At 41.2% G+C, this 19,740-nt stretch overlaps 1 protein-coding gene across 7 annotated transcripts in view; it reads left to right on the top strand.

Moving 5' to 3' along the window:
* Window positions 1–17,700, top strand: part of LOC104634817 (leukemia inhibitory factor receptor) — a 90,144-nt gene extending 72,444 nt beyond the window's left edge. For all 7 annotated transcript variants that reach the window (XM_075739900.1, XM_075739898.1, XM_075739901.1 and 4 more), the window contains 9 exons: window positions 56–126; window positions 508–721; window positions 4,708–4,887; window positions 6,489–6,590; window positions 7,929–8,096; window positions 8,746–8,907; window positions 9,972–10,065; window positions 10,613–10,691; window positions 11,363–17,700. In XM_075739900.1, the coding sequence (XP_075596015.1) occupies window positions 56–126; window positions 508–721; window positions 4,708–4,887; window positions 6,489–6,590; window positions 7,929–8,096; window positions 8,746–8,907; window positions 9,972–10,065; window positions 10,613–10,691; window positions 11,363–12,001 (1,709 nt within the window). In that variant the 3' untranslated portion in view covers window positions 12,002–17,700. The remainder of the gene's footprint in view (window positions 1–55; window positions 127–507; window positions 722–4,707; window positions 4,888–6,488; window positions 6,591–7,928; window positions 8,097–8,745; window positions 8,908–9,971; window positions 10,066–10,612; window positions 10,692–11,362) is intronic.
* The last annotated feature ends 2,040 nt before the right edge of the window (window positions 17,701–19,740 follow it).

The following is a 19,740-nucleotide window of genomic DNA, read 5'->3' on the forward strand; positions in this document are numbered from 1 at the left end:
TGTGCAACTTGAAAAAAACAAAACCAAAACCTGTTTTGTTTTGTTTTTTTTTTAGCTCCTGCAAGAGGTCCAGATATCTGGAGAGAGAGAAGTCCTTCTGGAAAAAGTCTAAAAATCTTCTGGAAGGTAGATAGGACACTTAGTTTTAAAATATGATGTAAAGTATAAATGAGTGAAGTTTATAGTCAACAAATCGGACTGCTTTTTTTAATGAACTGTCCATTGAGACAAGCATTCTTCCTCAAATGATAATATTATTAAAGTTTTATAATTTAAACATTGCATTGAGAAGCATTTCACATGAAGAATTAAATTTTTAATACATCCCAGCTGAAAATCAAAAACTTACAAACTTATGTGTTAATTCCTAAAGTCACACTACAGTAACTATCTTTTCTACCTTGTAGTTCTATACAGTCATCAGACTAGATCAGGACATTAAATTCATATTATCCTATGTCTGGTTTTGTTTATTCCATTTTGGGTTAACTCTTTGTCTGTTCATAGCCTTTATCCCTTTCTGAAGCCAATGGAAGAATAGTGTCTCATGAAGTGTCTTGCTACCTGCTAGAGACAGCACTGGAGTCCAAAGAAGTCACCGAACCCTCAAACAGTACTGAGATAAAACTTGGAAAAAATGACTGTGTAATTAGTGTTGTAGCCAAAAACCATGCAGGCTCGTCTCCTCCTTCGAGGATAACAAGCGTGGAACTTCCAAGCGGTGAGTGCTCCCAGCAGAGAGCTAAACACCTTCAAAGCTTGGGGAATACCTGGGCGAGTTCGTTTATTGAAAAATAAGATAGATACATGCTTTGTTTGTTTGTGTTTGGTTTCTAGTTTATTTCCCCACCCAAATCTACTGGGTGGGGGAAGAAAAAAAGTGCTGCTTTGCTTTTAGAGCAGCGACTCGCCAACTAATTCTGCTCTCTGTATAAAAGGAGGGTGATAGTGTGCAGTCCCTGCAGCTATTTGCACTTTTCTGGACACCACCCAGGAACAACAAGGATAAGGCTTCAAAGCATTAGTGTCAATCTCTGATGTTTACGGAGCTCAGTTTATTTTTGTGTGTTCTTGTTGAGACGCTGAAAAGTATTACATGCTAAAGAGAATCAGAATAAAGTTTTGGGGGTGTTGTGTGGCTTTTTAAGGGGAGAATTGTCAGTTCAATGCCTGTGAGCTCTGCAGGAGAATATTAATTGGGCTGGTTGGTAGAGTCTTGGCTCCTTGTGCTAGGAGCCAATGTTAGAAAAGGAGGTAGGACTTAAGCTTCCCAATTAAACCACTGCTATTTTTGCTGCAGGCTTTTGTGAAGGCAAATAGCTGAGCCAGATAATGATTTTGTGCTCCTAACACTGAGCTTGGGGAGAAGATAATACTGCATGTGGCCATGTTTCCCTGTGTGGTGGGTTGACCCTGGCTGGAGGCCAGGTGCCCACCAAAGCCACTCTGTCACTGCCCTTCTCAACTGGACAGGGGAGAGAAAAAACAACAAAAGGCTCAGGGGCTGAGATAAGGACAGGGAGAGATTGTTCACCACTTACCATCATGGGTGAAACAGATTCAACTTAGAAAAAACTAATCTAATTTATTACCAAGAACACAGAGTAGAGCAATGAGAAATAAACCCAAATCTTAAAACACCTCCCCCCCACGCCTCCCTTCTTCCCGGGCTCAACTTCACTCCCCATTTCTCTCCCTCCTCCCCCCACAGTGGCACAGGGGGACGGGGAATGGGGGTTGTGGTCAGTTCATCACACGTTGTCTCTGCTGCTCCTTCCTCCTCAGGGGGAGGACTCCTCACACTTTGCCCCTGCTCCAGCGTGGGGTCCCTGCCATGGGAGACAGTCCTCCACCAACTTCTCCAACGTGAATCCTTCCCGTGGGCTGCAGTTCTTCACAAACTGCTCCAGCGTGGGTCCCTTCCACAGGCTGCAGACTTTCAGGAGCAAACTGCTCCAGCGTGGTTCCCCCACGGGGTCACAAGTCCTGCCAGCAAACCTGCTCTGGCCTGGGCTCCTCTCTGCACGGGTCCACAGGTCCTGCCAGGAGCCTGCTGCAGAGTGGGCTTCCCACGGGGCCACAGCCTCCTTTGGGCATCCACCAGCTCCAGTGTGGGGTCCTCCACGGGCTGCAGGTGGATATCTGCTACCCATGATCCTTCCTCCATGGGCTGCAGGTGGACACCCTGCCTCACCATGGTCTTCACCACGGGCTGCAGGGGAATCTCTGCTCCGGCGCCTGGAGCGCCTCCTCCCCCTCCTTCTGCACTGACCTTGGTGTCTGCAGAGTTTCTTACATCTTCTCACTCTGGCTGCAAAAGCTGCCACTGGTTTTTGTTTTTTTTTCCTCTTTTTAAATATGTGGTCCCAAAGGTGCTACCAGCATCACTGATGGACTTGGCCTTGGCCAGCAGTGGGTCTGTCTTGGAGCTAGCTGACATTGGCCGGCATGGGGGAAGCTTCTGACAGCTCCTTGCAGAAGCCACTCCTGCTACCAAAACCTTGCCATGCAAACCCAAAACACCCTGCATGCCAGGAAGAGTGTAATGTCCCAAAGCCCAAACCTTCAGCTCCAGATCTAGCTGATGTTCTGCAGGGAGGACAGATTTTCACAGAGCGGTTCCTCTCTGCTTGTCTGCCAGGATCATGTATGGTGCTGTTTCTCCTTCCCACCCTGAGAACAGGTATTGGAGTTGCCTGTCTTGCACCTCAGGTTCTGATAAGACAGGGCCATCTCTCATGGGAAGAACCACGATTTGACTGAGATTCACAGTGAGAGAAAAAACGAGTTTGTTTCTATGTGAAGGAAAACCATTGCTCTTAATGTTTCTTGTGCTTCTCCAAAACACCAATACCTAAAAGTATTTTCTTAGTCTGCTCCTTGGAGGGAAAAGTAATTGTATGGGAGAGTTGAATGAATGAAAATGCTTTCACACCTCTCCTTCAGCAGTGAAAGAACAAGACTCTGGGAGTTGGGGAGATCTCTGTAATAGTTTTGTGGTGTGGGACAGCTGATGGCAGCTGGAGCTTTGCATTCATTTATAGCTTTCTCTTGGATATCTGAGGTTCCCTTTGGTGTTACTCAACTTGTACTTGTTGGAGATTTGCTCCCAAGTTGGTATAGGAATTATCTGAGTCACTGACTGGAGTCATGAAAGATGACTCATTCCCTGAACTGGATGACATTTCTGCCCAAACATCTTTTCTGGCTGCTTCCTGTGTACAGTCTGTAAGTGCTTTTAATGTCTGTAGGAGAGTAGTGGCTCTGAAGCTTGAGATCTGCTGAGGTTTTGTGAAAACTGAAAACACAAACAAAGGGTACTCTGCCTTAATTAGTTTGTCACTGTCTCTGAAAAGTGCTCTATAGAGAGTGGGGGCATATAATCTGTTTGTTACAGGCTCCCCTACCACAGTGTGCTGTAGTGCTAGTAGTTATTTCTGCTAGTCTAGGTTGCAGCTATAAATACACCAAAATGAGCAGTACTGCCCTGGGTGAATTTCTACTCATCTGGCTCAGGAAATAAAATTGAGTGTGGTGTATTTAAGCATTTTTTAGAGAGTATGTGCTCACTGTCAGTAAAACGTCTTTCCCATAAATAGGAAAATTAAAGCAGCCTAATTAGAAATACACTGTCTTCCAGCATCATAGAAGTGTAGTTTCACTGGATGCATAGTAGTTTTTTAGGGAAAAGACTTCTGGAGTTGACTTGCTTTTTTTAATTATGTGTGTCTTTTTTGCCACGAGCAAGCTAGAGAAGGATTGTACACTCAGCTGCATGTTAAGATTATCTAGAAATAGACAGTCTTCGACATTCACAGCATGTCTGCGAGAGTAAAGTGTTCACAGCACTAGTTCTTAAAAACTGCCCTTGCCCTTCAGCCTTCCATAGTTTATGGCTTTAATAACATGAAATAATAGACTCAATGGGGAGCATAAATGAGAACACTCAAAAAGGAAAAACTGAAACCCTGAGATTGTTTTTGCAGATCTGTTGTGGGGCCACCACTGTTGCAGTGGCCTTTGGAAAACATCCCTTATCTCGGCGGGGTCCCATCTGATGGACAGTCGTGGAGGGAGGCTGCAGGAATCAGAAGTCATTCCCAGATCTGATCACTTCAAGGGCAGCTAATCCTTTGATAATCAGAAACAAGAAAAATAGACCTAAGGCAAAGCTTTTTTTGTTTGTTTTTAATTTACCCTTGGTATACTGGAGCCTCCATAAAGTTCACCAGGGACTTGACTTTTGCTGCTGATTCTTGGTGAAAAATGGTTGTCTGTGGTCGGGCGAGTGACAGCAAGACACCATGAAAGAAACACAAAACAAACTCTTCGATGAAATGACAGCAGGAATTTATAGCTGGAGGCCCCTGCCAAATTGGTGTCAAGTCAGATTTGAACCTGACATCTGTTGTAAATCCTTACCTTGAAAAAGTGCTTTTTAAGCCAGTCCTGAGCTGCAGCACTTATCATCATCATACTTAAGGCTGGCTGAAGGATTTGCTGCAGGCTATGTCTGGTTTCCAGCACTTCAGAAAGCATAGCTGAGTGCACCGCTTCGAATTTCACTGTACCAGGAGCACGCCTCTCGTTCTTAGAAATGACTGCAGTTTATAAAACCTTTGTGCTGTGGCTGGAGGGCTTTCTTCCAGCTTGGACTACAGATAAGTGTCTGCTCTCTGATGGATTTTTGTGTCGTCTTTGTTGCAGACAATGTCAAAACAGATCGGGCCGTGGCAATGGGGAATGGAATTTATATTTCTTGGAATTCTTACCCCAACATAACCTGTGGCTACATAGTAAAATGGTGTCATTCATCTGGGTCTGAACCCTGTAGCGTGGACTGGCAGAAATTTCCTTTAAATACAACAGATGCAGTGATAAAGTCTGGTAAGTCAGGAACAATTTTTTGTGGGTCTTTCTGGTTGAGAGCCTGAGCAGTGAGTGGAATGAGAGCAGCACCAATGCTATAGGTTGAAGATTGTTGCATTGCTGTGTGCTTGTGTATATAAAAGAACCCCTTCTTGGTACTGTGTTTATTTTAATTTCTCACACAGCCTTGCCAAATCCAAATATCTGTCTTGACTTAACTGTTATCATCCTATGTTTATTAACTGTTTTGAAATTACCTCTTCTAGCTACACCCAACAACTTCCTAACTCAGCCTAATGCATAATGGTTAATCTAGAGTTTGGGGCTTTATTTGGATTCTAAACATAAACAGTGCTGCTCAGGATGGGGGAAGACTAATCCATTGTTTTTACATGAGGCAGATTTTTTTTAAGTGTGACCTCCATGTGTTGGCTTGCTGTCAGCAACTGAAATTTCCTGGAACAGGGCACATTCCAGGTCTCTAGATGCTGGTGGGCAGATCAGGGAAATGAAACTCAGCTGTGATGGGACCAGTAGAAGCAGAAGAGGAAAGAGAGGACCCAAGAAAGATGTAGGATTTTTCTCTGCTGTCTAAAGGGATATATATTTGCTTTTTAGAAGAGTTTAGTATACAAAGTCCCCATCAGAGGAAACAACTTGGAGCTGTGTACACGGGAAAGTTGGGGGGAGTGGGACCTGGGAGGGGGAGCAATATGTTTTCCTGCCTGTAATTACAACACTGTGTCCATGTTGTTTTCGTTTGTGCTGGCTTGCTTTTTCTAAGCAGACAATACTATGTCTGTATAACGATGCACTGCTGTAGTCCTGAGCTCTTCCCAGGGATGCTTCTTGCAGCATGTTGTGGGAGTTACCCAGCTGCTAGGGCTGGGCTCAAGCTGGCAAATTCACCTCTGTGCTAGGAGAACCTCTCAGGCTGGACCTGAACTCTTGCAAAACCTACTTGATTTCTGTAGGGTTTCACAGTGGCATCTTGTTTAGAAAAGATCTTGAAAATAGTGTGCACCGCTGACTTGAGAAAATCCCAGGAAGTGGTAAATTATTTACATGTTGTAGTATCAAATACCTATGCCTCCACCAAAGACACATGAAGCGAAAATTTGATGACTGTGTTTTGTAGAGTCAGTTCAGGCCTGGAGTTTATTGCTAAACTGCTTCACTATCACTTTTGAGGGTTCTCTGAATTTCCTTTGTACTGTTGCTGTAATAAGCCTGGGTATTTCAAAATGCATTTGTATTTCTGAGGAGGAGGCAGGATCTACATGACTGCTGTGGGAGGAAAGGAAGGGAATTGTTTCTGGTAACTTCAGTTTGTGTTTCCCCATGGAAAGAGCAATTTGTGCAATTTGAGTAGCTTGTTTTGAATCCTGCTTGTTTAGAACCAAAATTTCTGCAGGAGCTAGATTTGCTTTCTGCTTCTAAACCGCATCTGATGGCATAGCTTTTATAGGATTTACAAGTAGGGATAGTATTTATACCTAACACTGTGGTCTAAGACTTTGTAATTTTTTAATACATATTTATGTAAGTCTGCATCATGTGAAAGCTAAAAGCATCACTCTTCGTAAGTGAAATATTCTTACAGTGATTTTCTCTTGCAGCTCTCTTTAGACCTGGTGTGAGATACAACTTTTCACTGTATGGCTGCAAAACCAGTGGATATCAGTTATTGAAAAACATAACTGGGTATATGAAAGAGCTGCGTAAGTGCACTTTATCATTCAGGATCTTTACAAAGTGAATTTAGACTGTGTCTGGTTTTAGCTCATTGTTGGCAGAAGAAGATTGAGACCAGAATCTCCATACATTACTACTGACTTCTGCTTGTTCTCTGTATATAATAGTAATAAATTTCTCCGGCCACTTCTAGTTCCCAGTATGCAATAACCCCTCCCATACCAACCTTGTCTGGGTAACTGTGGTTTGATTCAGGGCTGAGCTTTGCTTGCCTGGAGACGCATTAGTGTCTGAATGCTTTCTGTTCCCGGGTATCTGAACATGGCTTTACCCTTTAACATCACAACTGTATTGTATTGTAACTGCAGCACCCATTTCACTTTGAAGTTTAATGTTTTTTCTGCTAAAATAATATGCTTGGAAAACTGAGCTGCTGACATAATCTGAACCCTTGGAAATGCCATTGTTTATTCCATTGCTAAGGTTGAAGGTGAGGTAAAGACAATTTTACCAGAAACTCAAATTTCAGCCATTTGTATGTCTATAAAAATCCTTAACATTTCCCAGAAGGTTTTTCCATATGTGTTCTCAACAGATTGGAAGCTTTCAAGGTGAAAGGATAAAGACTTTGGGAGACTAAAAATGCATCAAACGTACAGAAGAAACTTACTAGGAACTGAGAAATGTATTGACTTTGCACAAGAGCATAGATTCATTCTAAAACTTCACATTTGCCTTTGGACAGATAACCATCAAGACAAAAACAGATGCATTCTTAAACATGAGTTCAGCACTGGTAGATCAATGCCAAATGTCAAGACTAGGTCCTGATGCACATGACCTTACACAATATCTGCAGTAACACTTTCAGTGGGGTACAGGTATTGGAATAAGGACTTGTGATGCCTGATAAGAGTAGTTCTTCTAAGCTGAGAGAGATTTCCATGATAGGAATGTGGAGTTTGTTTAGTTTAAAGACAAGCTATGAAGTCACAGAATTAAAGCCTTTGAAAGCTAAGTAATTTGTATGCTCTGAAAGTTTATGCAATCTTTTGGGGTTTGTTGCAGGAAGAAGGGTTTTTACATGTATAGGTCTTTAAGAAGGCTGTCCAAGGAGAGATTTTTCTTTCAGCTTCTGATAGTAGATAATTAATTAATTAACTAATAACAGTGAGACTGACATACTTGTATTTTTGTAGTGTCTCCTGCAAAGTCTTTTCATGTGTTCTTGACAGTGAGGGTGAAGTATTCAGGAAAAAGTTGAAAATGCTAGCCCTGACATAAAACTGATGAAACACGTGGATTCAGCATTTAATGATAACATGGTTTCTTACTATTTTTTTCCTTTGTAATTCTCCCTACAGCTCCAAAGCGTGCACCAAATTTTACTGTAGAAGAAACTTCTTCAGATTCTATATTGGTAAAATGGGAAGACATTCCTATTGAAGATTGTCAGGGGTTTATAGAGGGATATCGTCTTTCCTTTGCGAAAGGTGAAAAAAATGCTTTAAAGCCTAGGCTTTCGGAATCAGGTAAATGAAATCTACAGATTGCAACTTCCTTACTTAAGCTTTTTTTTTTTTTAAATAATTTAATTAAACTTTAGAAAAAGATGCTTTAATCATAAGTCAGTTGCATTACTCAGTGGAATAATTGGCCCCTGATATGTGACAAAGGCCTTTGAAATAATAAACTCCTTGTATGGTTAGCACAGTTGTTTTTTAATATAAGGCAAAAGTCGGAGAATACCCTGGCTCACTGAGGCCATAAAGCTGTGCAGTGACTAAGTGGCAATGTGACACACTGCCCTGTGTACAGATACCCTGGGTAGATGAGACATGGGGGAGGTGACATGGCTATATTTACTTGGGTATATTCTTCCAGTACCCATCTTGTAAGGACATCTCTGTACAGAACTGAAGCCTGACTCACATTAATGTAAGAGGACAAGCAGGAGTGTAAGAAACTGAAGCCAATCTGCAGCAACAATACACTCCTGTGCTGTTTGGTGCTGTGTCAGCAAGCAGCATTGCTAAGAGTCTTTATTTCAGTTTTTCTTTACACAGACTGTTCTTCAGGTTTCATATGCTGACCTCAGGAAAGTCTTGCTAAAGCTGAGGCTGTCTTTGTGAATCCTTTCTATCAAAGTTACGCTTTTCTTAATGCTTTCCAAACGAACAGGGAATCCAGAACTTAAAGTTAAGAATATCACTGACTTAACAAAGAAGACTTTGAAAATACTTGATCTTCAAGGCAAAACAAGTTACCAACTGGACCTACAAGCCTACACTGCTGGTGGGTTGAGCCCTCCAAACAGCCTCTATGTGGTGACAAAGGAAGACTGTAAGTTGAATAACCCTGTTCGTTAATAGTCTTCAGCACAGGGACTGTACAAAGTGTAAAACTGAGTTTTGTGTTTTGTTTTTTTTTTTTCCTGGTCCTTTTAGGTAGTTTGGGCATACAGTCTGATTTTTAATTTATTTAATTGGTTGTTATTTAGTTGGCTATTTTTAAATACCAAGAATGGCAGAGTTCAGGGTGAGGAAAAGATCTCTTCTTATTACAGCTACCCTGAAGTTCATGGTAATGTATGCAAGAAAAATAACTTCTAAACTATTACTAAATATAGTGGAGTCTGAACTTAGTCTTCTGAAGCAGCTAGTTGTTTTTGTCAGGTTTCCCATGATGAATATCTGCTAATACATGGTGGGAAGAAAGACATTGTGGAAATATTTACCAGTTTCAGAATTATAAACAGATGCCTCTCTGCTTTGAATTCAGTTTTATCGATCCCCTGACAGAAACAAACCCAGAAAGACAGTTAGAAAAAAAGAGATTGACTTTGGAGAATGAGGGGGAAAAAAAGTATTTTATATAAAAGACTAAACACTAGGATGCAACTAAAATACATGAAAAATCCAACTTGAGGCACTTAACGTCAATGGAGGAAGGCAGTGGGAATGTATTGGAGCTAAACCCTGGGGATTAGAAGCATTGTAACCCATATAAAAGGCAGTGTGGTTTGTGTAGTAAGTTGTTGGCCTATAAGAGCCATTATCAGAGATTTAGCCAGCTCAAGGAACATGTAAGTGCAATTCCAGTGCTTACTGAGAACAGAATTGCAGTGGCAATCAGTCTTGTGTTGCACATGAAGCCTTTCGCAATTAAGCAATTGGAGAGAAGTATCTGCTGATTCCTGTAGTTATCACTGACTCAGCTCTGTTTATGGATGGACTTTTGCCCTTCCAGCAAAGGAGAAGTGTATGGTATTGGTCACTGTTTGCAGACCACTGTTAGATGAGTTTAATGAAATGGTCTCTAATCTGGGGGAATGTTAGAAAAGGCATAAAGCTTGCTGGTAACTTTGGAGATACATATTTACTGTCTTTTCTTTCTTTGTCCCCCAGCTGTAGGATTAATCATTGCAATTCTCATCCCTGTGGCAGTGGTTGTGCTGCTTGGAGTGGTGGCCAGCATCTTCTGCTACCGAAAGAGGGAATGGTAAATGCCTGCATTCAGTTCTGATCCTTTCCTGGATGTGTTTGCTTCAGTGCTAGAATTTTCCATGATTTTAGTTACTCTTTGTTTTCTTCAAGTACCCAAAGATGTCAGTGAGCCCAAAGATGGGTGGTAAAAACACATTGTAGAAGGTGAGGGAGAAATTGAGTTGGAGAGAGGTCAGAGTGAGGAATGCAAAAAAGTTTTGCAGGAGCCTGTTTCCCACTGAGCACCGTTTATAAATAGTTCCCGAATGGAAATGAGCTGGCGACATACTGTAATTTGTGAGCCGTTCACAAACACTCAGGTAGACATCCCATCTTCGACTTTTCGTAAACATGGCATATCAAGTTCCCCAGTTTAAAAAAAAAAAAAAAAAGGTTTGCTGTTTTTTCCATTAAATACGCAGTGAAAGTGTAAGACGCTAAATCTTTGGGCCAAATGTCTTCAGTATTTTGAATTAAATGGACACATCCTGACTCCTTTTATGTATTCCCAATCTGTTTCAGGGCTTGGTAACTTTTAAAAGTTTGTTCTTTCCTCTTTAAAGGATTAAAGAAACATTTTATCCAGAGATCCCGAATCCTGAGAACAGTAAGGCACTGCAGTTTCAGAAGAACATCTGTGAGGTAACCCTCATCTTAAATCTAGTATTTTAAACTTCTGACAGGTATTGCAAGTAAAGAATTCTTTTGCAAAATTTGAGCCTTCTGCTACGGTTATAGAAAAAGCTGTGGCAGGAGGAACAGGACAAGTTACTCAGTAACTTTTGTCAAGTGCTATCTAGAGTTTTCTTGTTCATGTAGTTACTTGCAGTGTTTGAACTAGGAAAGGACTGCATTTCTCTCCTCCCGCACTGAAAAGAGGTGTCAGTACATGATAACAATGTGGGAGTAACATACCCATCTTTGTCATAGCATTAGGAGAAGCAGAAAGCATAGAAAAGTGTACATGCTGTATCCCCAGCCTCCTGGTAGACATAGTAGCTGGAACTGGCATAACATTTAAACAACTTTCTGGAATGGGTTATACAAAGCTGACATTTGGGGAAAGAGTTCTCAAACGCTTACTGCAAGATCTGGAGTCTCTTTAAGTTGGCTAAAATACTTTTGACATTAACATTAATATGTGATGAGCCAGAAAATGAGAATTAAAACTTTTTTTTTATATTGTACTAATGGCAATGGGATGAGTGCAAGCCACAAGCCAACATACTGGTTTAACTTGAGCAAGTTGTTGCTTTCAGGTTTTCCAGGTCTTTTGGCTTAGTCTTTCCCCCTTCTCCTTTTTCTCACTGCAGGGAAATAAGACCCTTAAAACACTGGAAATGAACCCATGCACCCCAAATAGTGTTGAAGTGGTGGAAACACGGTCTGCAGCTCCCAAGATTGAAGACACAGAGATGATGTCCCCAGCAGCAGACACCACGGTGCCTGAAGATGGCTCTGACTCAGAAACGGAGAACCATGTGGTTGTGTCCTACTGCCCTCCTATCATTGAAGAGGAAATCTCAAATCCCCCTATGGATGAACCTGTGGGATCATCTCAGGTGGTTTACATTGACATCCAGTCAATGTATCAGCCTCAAATTAAATCAGAGGAAGAGCCAGAAATAGACTTAGTGACTACAGCAGGCTATAAGCCACAAATGCAGCTGCCTGTCAGTGCTCTGAAAATAGAGAGTCACTCACCTGCAGAAGAAGAATTAGATAAAACCGCAGGTTACAGACCTCAAGCAAACACAAATGCCTGGAATGTGGACACTCCAGACTCCCCTGGATCAGTTGAAAGCAACAATGAAAATGGATCTTTTGGGAGCCCATGCTCCATTAATTCTCGACAGTTTCTGCTTCCCCCAAAAGATGATGAAGACTCTCCCAAACCTAGTAACATAGGGTGGTCCTTTACACACTTTTTTCAGAACAAACCAAATGATTAACAGCCAGTCCTCATCACACCTGAAGCTGCCTTCTAAATAAGCTCTTATTCCTGACGTTGTCAAGAAAGGAAGAAGAAAACTGCAAAAGGCATGAATTATTCTTGGAGACAGTCAGCAGAGGTTCTAGTGAGCTGAATGTTACCATGTTTAAGTTAGCGAAAGTGTTAATGTTCCATTTTAATAGAGGCCAAGAGGCCTAAGTATAGCAATTTAGTTATTACTCTAGTAGAATATATTGGATATAAGAGGTATTGAGTTTAGAGCTCCTGATAATCATAGTCAAAGAACTCTGCCTACCTTCACATAGTGCTCCAAGATTAATATGGTCTCATGCAACGTATGACTTGGGAAGATTGCTTTGCTTTGTTGTAGTTGTTCTCAACTGTGCATACGCAAATGATGCAGCCCCAACAGGTTGCCTTACTGAAGGTTTCGTTTATCACAAACCTCAGCTTAACACGTGGAAACAATGTGGTTGGAAACTCTTGAGTTCTTTTAGCTAGTTATAAACTAAGAACAAATGAGAGTGCTATTTCTTTTTTCTTCTCCCATACGGAAGGGTATTGTCACTGTTTAACACTTCTGAAGCAATGGCCATTCAAATCTGTTGCTTTTTAACTAGACACTAGTTTCTGTACCTACTGTACAATGTTTATTCAATGTTTGACTCAGGGGTACAAACTTGGGGAAAAAAAGTGTAACACTGATTTAAACCTCAACAAGAACTGCATAAAGTTAATTTTTTTTTTTTTAACTTAGAATGCTCTATATTTTTTCTATCCTTTGTTTAAGGAGTTAAATCTTTCCTAAGGTATTGCACTAATGCATTTTGTATTTCATAGCTTCAGCTCCAGATGTCCTGCTTCAAAGTGGTACAATACTCCATTCACCCGCAGTGTTCAGCAGTCTTTGCACTATACAGTAATGTAAGCCATGGGAAATCTCTGTCTACTAACATTAGCTGCCCAAGCAGTTTGGCACACAAAATTAGAGGTAGTAGTACTAGCTCCTTGAGAACAAATTGCTCTTTGGATGGTCTGTATTGTATTAGCTTTGCCACTTGCTGCCTGGGTGTTCTCCAGTGCCTACTCAGCAGGACTTTCTCTACAAATCGTATCTGGGAGTACAAGGTGGGATTTTGCTACTGCAGGGAGGAATCCAAGGAGGTTTTAGTGCCGCTAATTCTACCTCTCCTCTACCAGACATGTGATGCAAAGAAAGCTTAAATGATGTACATTTGTGTGCTTAAAGGAGTGTTCAGAGCAATCATCTTTGAAAATGTTTGTTTTCACATACGCATCTCTAGGCAGCTGCAATTGTAACACTTCACTGTTTAAACTTCAGACTGTGGCACGCATGAATTTCACTAGCTTACAGGAGAAAGTACTTTCTACCTTACCTGTTCCTTACTGCAAAACACAGTGGTGAGAGGTCAAATGTTAAAGAGCTTCATCAAAAAGGGTGTCCATAAAGTCCTAATCTTTTTTTTTTTTTAGATTTCAATTTCCTTAGCTACTTTGTGGGTGTTTGAGTAAATAAGATGGGGAAGTGTTTTTCTATACAAGATCCCAAAACAGATAAGGAGGCTGAATTGGCTAAGCTGCTAGTTGTAAAGGTGTGAGAGCCGACCAGGAGGGCAGCTAGCTTGACAGGCATTTGGTCTCCAAACCACATGATCTGGTCATCAAAATAAAACCAAACATTAGGTTAAACCTAATCGCAGCAACAGATGGTGCAATTTCAGATGTTGGTATTTCTCTGCCATCTCCATAGAATGAAAATACAGAGGGATTTCAAAACTGACAAAAAGGCAAAACACTAAACAGCATGCAAATCATCATCAGTAACAACTACCTGTGTGTGTCTCCTGGAAGAGTGAACCGTGAAGGCAGTAAAAATAGATCCGTCTGCAGACCTGAGAAAGTGCAAAGTGTGTCTGGAAGAACAGAAAGTGCAGATACGATTCTGCTTTTGAGGTTGAATCTTGGAATTAGCAGAGCTATGAGTGAAAAGACAGACAGTGCAAAGAGCTGGTGTCCATCTGTCACCAGACATCACCACAAGAGAAAGTTTAATGCCTACTCTATTACTGCCTGTTATTCAGAACACTAATATATAAAAGGAAGCAGTTCTGCCCTTTGTGCTTGCTAGCTGGGAGGTGGCTAAATCCTGATAGTATCAACTCTTTCTCACAATGTCTTTTAGAGCTGATTTCGCTAGTGGAGATTTGGCTTAATGTGTTTATCTCCTAAGATCACTTTTAGATTGTGCTGCCATATGCTTTTAATTGAAAGCAGAAGATTTCATGGACAGAGTGTATGGGTAGTGGTTTGGGTTTTTTATGGAGCAGTTTCTCAATGCAGAGAAGCAATTAGTATTGTGTGGTGATCCGAACAAAAAAAAACGTCTGTAGCGGAACAGCTGATCATAAAGAATAACTGTGCTTTCATATGGCTGTGTACTGCAAGTAACAAAACCAAACTGAAGTTTGAGATTACTAGCAATTTTTAGTTTGGCAGACTGGAAGCCAGGGCAGCTGCAGAGAAGTCGCAGGGAGCAGCCTAACAGCCTTCGCAGTGCTCCTGTGGTGAATCACTTAAACACAAGCATCACATACTCAGGTTTTACTTTGTGCTGTTCTTCCTATTCAGTAAAGGCAACAGCATTTTAAATTGCTTCATTTCTTAGTGATTAAGTAGGGGGAAAGGAGTACACATCATCTTGTATCAGTAGCAGAAGAGCGGGGCAAATGGGGAGAGACACAGGCTTGTGCAGTGTATGTAGCATCATTTACTGTTGCTTAATGGTTATGAACCAGTAAGCAGTTTTCATTCCAGCACTTGAAAACTCCCCTGCTTCACCTCAGTGGTTTCCTTTGAGCCTATTCAGTACTGCTAGTGAGGACACCTTTCAAATGCCTATCTTAAATCTTCAACAGCAAATCCAAATACCAGATAGGTAGTGAGAGATTGTGTGTTACTTTATTGATCATGTGAAGACCCCTCTAGGTGCATGGAGCAGTAAGAATGAGTGACAAGGACTGTCAGGGAACGGACTTGCTTTCTGAGCCCAAGTGCCAAGTTAAACCAGTAAAGCGTCTTTAGGAATGTCTTCATGCCAAATTCACTTTCAAAGCACTGTGCTGTTTAGCCTCTAACTACATTGATAACAATTGTAAGACTAAAACTTTGGGCTTCAGAGGGGATCGGACTCCTTGTACTGGTGCCTTCAGGCTTCCTGGTGAGCCTCTTCAGTCAAATTGTTTCTGAAAAACGTCTTAGGAAACTTAAAGTACTGCATTTCATAGCCATCATTTTCTGAAAGATCTTAGTCCTTTATTGAACATCTATTTTGTTAGTTCTTTTGGCTTTTTGCTTTTTTTCTAGAAGAATAGAAAGTTCAGCTTTTTAACAAAACAACTTCCAGAAGGGATATGACCAGAAGGGATTGTGTCCAAAACCCTGTTTCTCCTAACTCAGTACTTCAGTCCTCCAGTTGGATCAGTGTTGAGAAATGTAGGGTGTTAATGCCAAGCAATTTCTTTCTGAAGCAAATCATCGGTGCTGCTGCTTTTTATTTTTGAGCCATGCCTGTCATATGTGACAATTTGGGGTTTGTAATGGGTTTTTGTACTGTTCACTGTATATGTGGAACATCAGTCATGTTTGATGTAACATCGTGCACTCTCCTATTTGACACATTAATTATTTTTGTTGTTCTGACATGCAGGGGGATATGGGATCTTGGTTTTGTGTGTTAAATTTTGAAATGGTAGATCTGCATGTGATATACCTCACAGAACTACTAATTAATATATCAACAAAATAGTAAGCTAATATTACAGGCAGGCAGTGAATTACCTCCCTGCTATGCAGTGGCTGCATAGGCAGACTTAGGACCCAATGACTGACATTTGCTGTGGTAGCTGTCTATATTACCTGTAGTTGCTGCTTTCATGGATAAACCATTTCCAAAGGGAACCGGTAGCCGTTTTATCCATCACGGCACAATCGGCAAATGTGCCGTGTTTCTTCATCTTTGATTTACGTGGGGGACCAGAGCTTTCCTCTGCTGGGAACACAGCAGCAGCAAGCTCCTGATGACCTTGAGTTTTAGGCTGCTCTGAAGAGTCACGTTCAAGCCGCTTTTGGGGTTTTTTTTTGATATGTTCAGCTGGGTAAAGCTTAGGGCTGTGGTGTTTCCTGTGATCTTGTCCTCTAGGACACTCAGTTGAACATGAATAGTAGCAAAAATGAAGGCAATTGGATGCATTGGAGTGAGAAGGTGTTTAGACATCACTCTGAAAAGGCAATGAGAAATCGTGTGCTCTATTTTTAGATAAAAACTGTTTTGTAAATAGAATATTTGTATACCTACAAGTAGATAGAAATATAGTAAAAGAATTTGAAATACATAGAAAAAATGTAACATTTAAAGAATCAGATTGCTAACAAGGCTCCGTGTACCATAAATCTATCAAGAGCTTCCTACGTAAATAGCATCTTCTGTTCCGCCACAGACTTTCGTGAAGACTTCAGTGCAAATGGCATTAGTATTTTTAACACTAAGAAAAGTCTTAACCCCTTATACACATATGTGCTAACATCATTATGTGCCTAGGTGCATATTGCAGAGAAAGTTGGCTTGTAATTCCCAAAGTGATTTTTTCGGAGCCCTGTACTTGAATATATGCCTTCTCAGATGCAGTTTCATCTGGAGGAAACAGCTGCACTCCTCCCTACACTGCATTTGTGCTGCTGTGCATTAAGCAGTGCCCTGTGTGGCTGATGCTCAGAGATGCTGTTGGCAGTTTGCAAGATTTGTCATTGGCTTTTTCTTTGCCTTTTCCTTAGCAAGCCTGGAAACACAGATCCAGACCCCAAATGCCCCAGATTCAGAAATGTTGGAGTGTTTAAAAACTAATTTCCTCATGCTTAGGCCTGTCTTAAATTTTTAAGTATCTCCTTAGAAGCTGGAAAACAGTTTCTTCCCTAACAATTTTCTTTCCTCTCCTCCCCCATTTATATAACTCTGGATTTTCCCCAGTGTTTCTAAGATAGCCAGTGTTTGTTTCCTTTTTGCATGTTATGCAAACAAACCTCAGACGATACTGGCAGGGGTTTCTGTAACTCTACAAGTTGTCCGAGGGTGCATGACAATACTTTTTCCCCCACAAAAAATGTCTATTAATTCCTTCTGCTTTTTCAACAAAAAAGTCTCCAGAGAACTTTTGTATGTCAGAGGCAGGGGCTCAGCATCCCTTTGCAGGTGAGCTCATCTAATGGCATGGTGCTGCTGCGTGAGAGGATGGGGTTAATCCCTCTCCAGCCTCACCCTCTCCTTATGCCAGAGCTCCCCGGGTGACTTTGTGGTGCAGCAGAGCAGATGACATCCTTATTTTTTAATGTGATACCTAACAGAATCTCTAGGTAGGTTTTTGGACGATCCCAAATCTGCACTTCGACTGTTGTAACATGAAAGCAGGCTCCAGTGGAAGTGTATGTACGACTTCCACAAGAAGGTTCTATACCATTGCAACTCATTTGGTCTCATGTTGTGAAAAATGTAGTGAGTGAAACTTACCCAGGGACAAAGCAAAAATTGAAATGTTCTCATTTTCATTATTTGGGCTGAGGAAAACTCAAAAAAAGAAATAGCTTAAGCAGGGCAAAGTAAAATAGGAACAGCCAAGGCTTCACGCTTTTTAGTAATACAACAAAAAAGGGAATCCTTGAACATCACTTTGTTGGTTTCCTTAATGTGGTTCAAGAGTGGCTTAGGATGATCAACACTTTATGCTTCATAGCATGTCAGAAAAGTTTGTAAAGCAGGGGATATAGCAAAAAAAAGAAGATAACTGAATCGACTCGTGTATGAAATCTTACTCAAAGGTAACAGTAATTTGAACTTTGATCCTGTTGTGGCACAGAAAACAGCGGAGCTGCTGGAGTCATACAGATCACCTGAAAAAAAAACACATGTTGTACTATAATGCTGTAACTTTTAAAATATATACTGTGAACAGGTTCAATGTTTTTTTTAGCTCTTTTTATACCATATGTTTTACAGCCTAAATAGTTTGTTTAGACATGTTTTTATGTTCTGTTTTTACAAAGATTTTAATGGACTTTTGTTTAATACTAGTGAAAATATTGATTGCCAATTTGAAATAGTCATCTATAGAAATTGAGAATAAAATCAATAAATCAAGCTGAAAAAATAGTCTACCTAACACACTAAACCTAATCAGTTATTTAATGTATTTCTGTTACTGAGTGATACTGAAGTTTTCCAGCTTCCAAATCTGCTATTGAAAAAAATATTTCTTTCACAAGTTGAGCAAAATCATCACAAGGCACTTTAATGAAGTTGTAGCATACCAAGTAAAATACTGACTCAACAAACTGTATCAACATGAAAATGTATTAGCTAAGCAGTTAAACAAATGCATGCTTGATAAAGGAAGCTTGGGATCATGGGGAATAATATTCCACTGTGGCGGATGACTTTTAAGCCTAACCTAACACTAAGATACCAACTTTGCATATGTTTTAAACCTAGTTTGCTTGGCTGTTGTAACTCCTGTTGTATTGCTTGGGTGTCTAAAAATACGCATGTATTTAACAATTTTACCATAGTATTGCCATGGAATTTAATAAATATATTTTCTTACACTCTTATATGTTTTCATATTCCTTGCTTGCATGTTTATTTTTAAGTAAGAGTTAAATTCTGCTCGTGCTCCAGTACAAACAGAGTTATTTTAATTTTGTGCCAGAGTAAATAACCACAGGATCTGGCAAGCACAGCCTTGGCTTCTTGATCGGCAGAGCGGGTAGTAACACAGATATTCCCTGAGCAGCTTCTCCTAAGCACAGCATGCCGTCGTGCGTACAGACAAGGTTTGCTGAGGCCCTTTTCCTGCCATGCGATGCGATGATAGGAAGGCGGCCAGCTGACTTACCAGTGTCCTCGGCTTACGGCTCTAACACAGCTGGGGTTTTGAGATGTGATTTCCCTGCAGGCTTGGGCTGAGGGCTTGCAGAGATGAGCGGCTGGTGGCTCTCCATGGTGGACAGGTGTGGTGGACATCCCTATTCCAGGATGAAGGATGTTGCGGCAGGAAGAAGGGGTGCAGGCTGCACCTTGTGGGGATGGTTTGGGTGATGCAGGACACTTTCTCAGTGTGTTTTAGTGGAATGGAGATAATCAGCTTCTATGGTGGCTGTAACATGGACCTTATGTTTGAGGCCAGTTATGTCACAGCACTCACTTCTTGTCCTAGCGACAGCCAAGGAATTTTGTGGCTCATCTAACCACAGCACCTGAACTACGGAGTGTCACATGGGCTTAGCAGTGTGCCACATCACAGCACGTCACGTGAAGCAATCACTGCACGGTGACACTGTGCCCTCTCTGTCTCTTTGGAGGCAGTCTCAAAAGTCAGAGAGACAATTCCTTGTCTTGCAATAGCAGATTGGTGCAGTTTGTCAGTATGACAGCAACTAGGCAGGACGTGTGATCTCCACTGAGTGCTGGGGAGGTGCAGGATCAAGGGTACGAAGTCCTTTAAGCAGGACTGAAGAGTACTGCTCTGAAAAGACTCAAATGCATAGAGCTGTGGACATGAGACGCTTTGATTGTTCCAAAGGTGAAATCCCACAGCTGCACTCCCGAGTCCTGTAACTGCTTTGGCCAGCGGAGGAACAACAGGGATGAGATCAAGACAGGTCTTATTC

The sequence above is a fragment of the Balearica regulorum genome, chromosome Z (assembly GCF_011004875.1).
Source record: "Balearica regulorum gibbericeps isolate bBalReg1 chromosome Z, bBalReg1.pri, whole genome shotgun sequence".
NCBI classification, from domain to species: Eukaryota; Metazoa; Chordata; class Aves; order Gruiformes; family Gruidae; genus Balearica; species Balearica regulorum.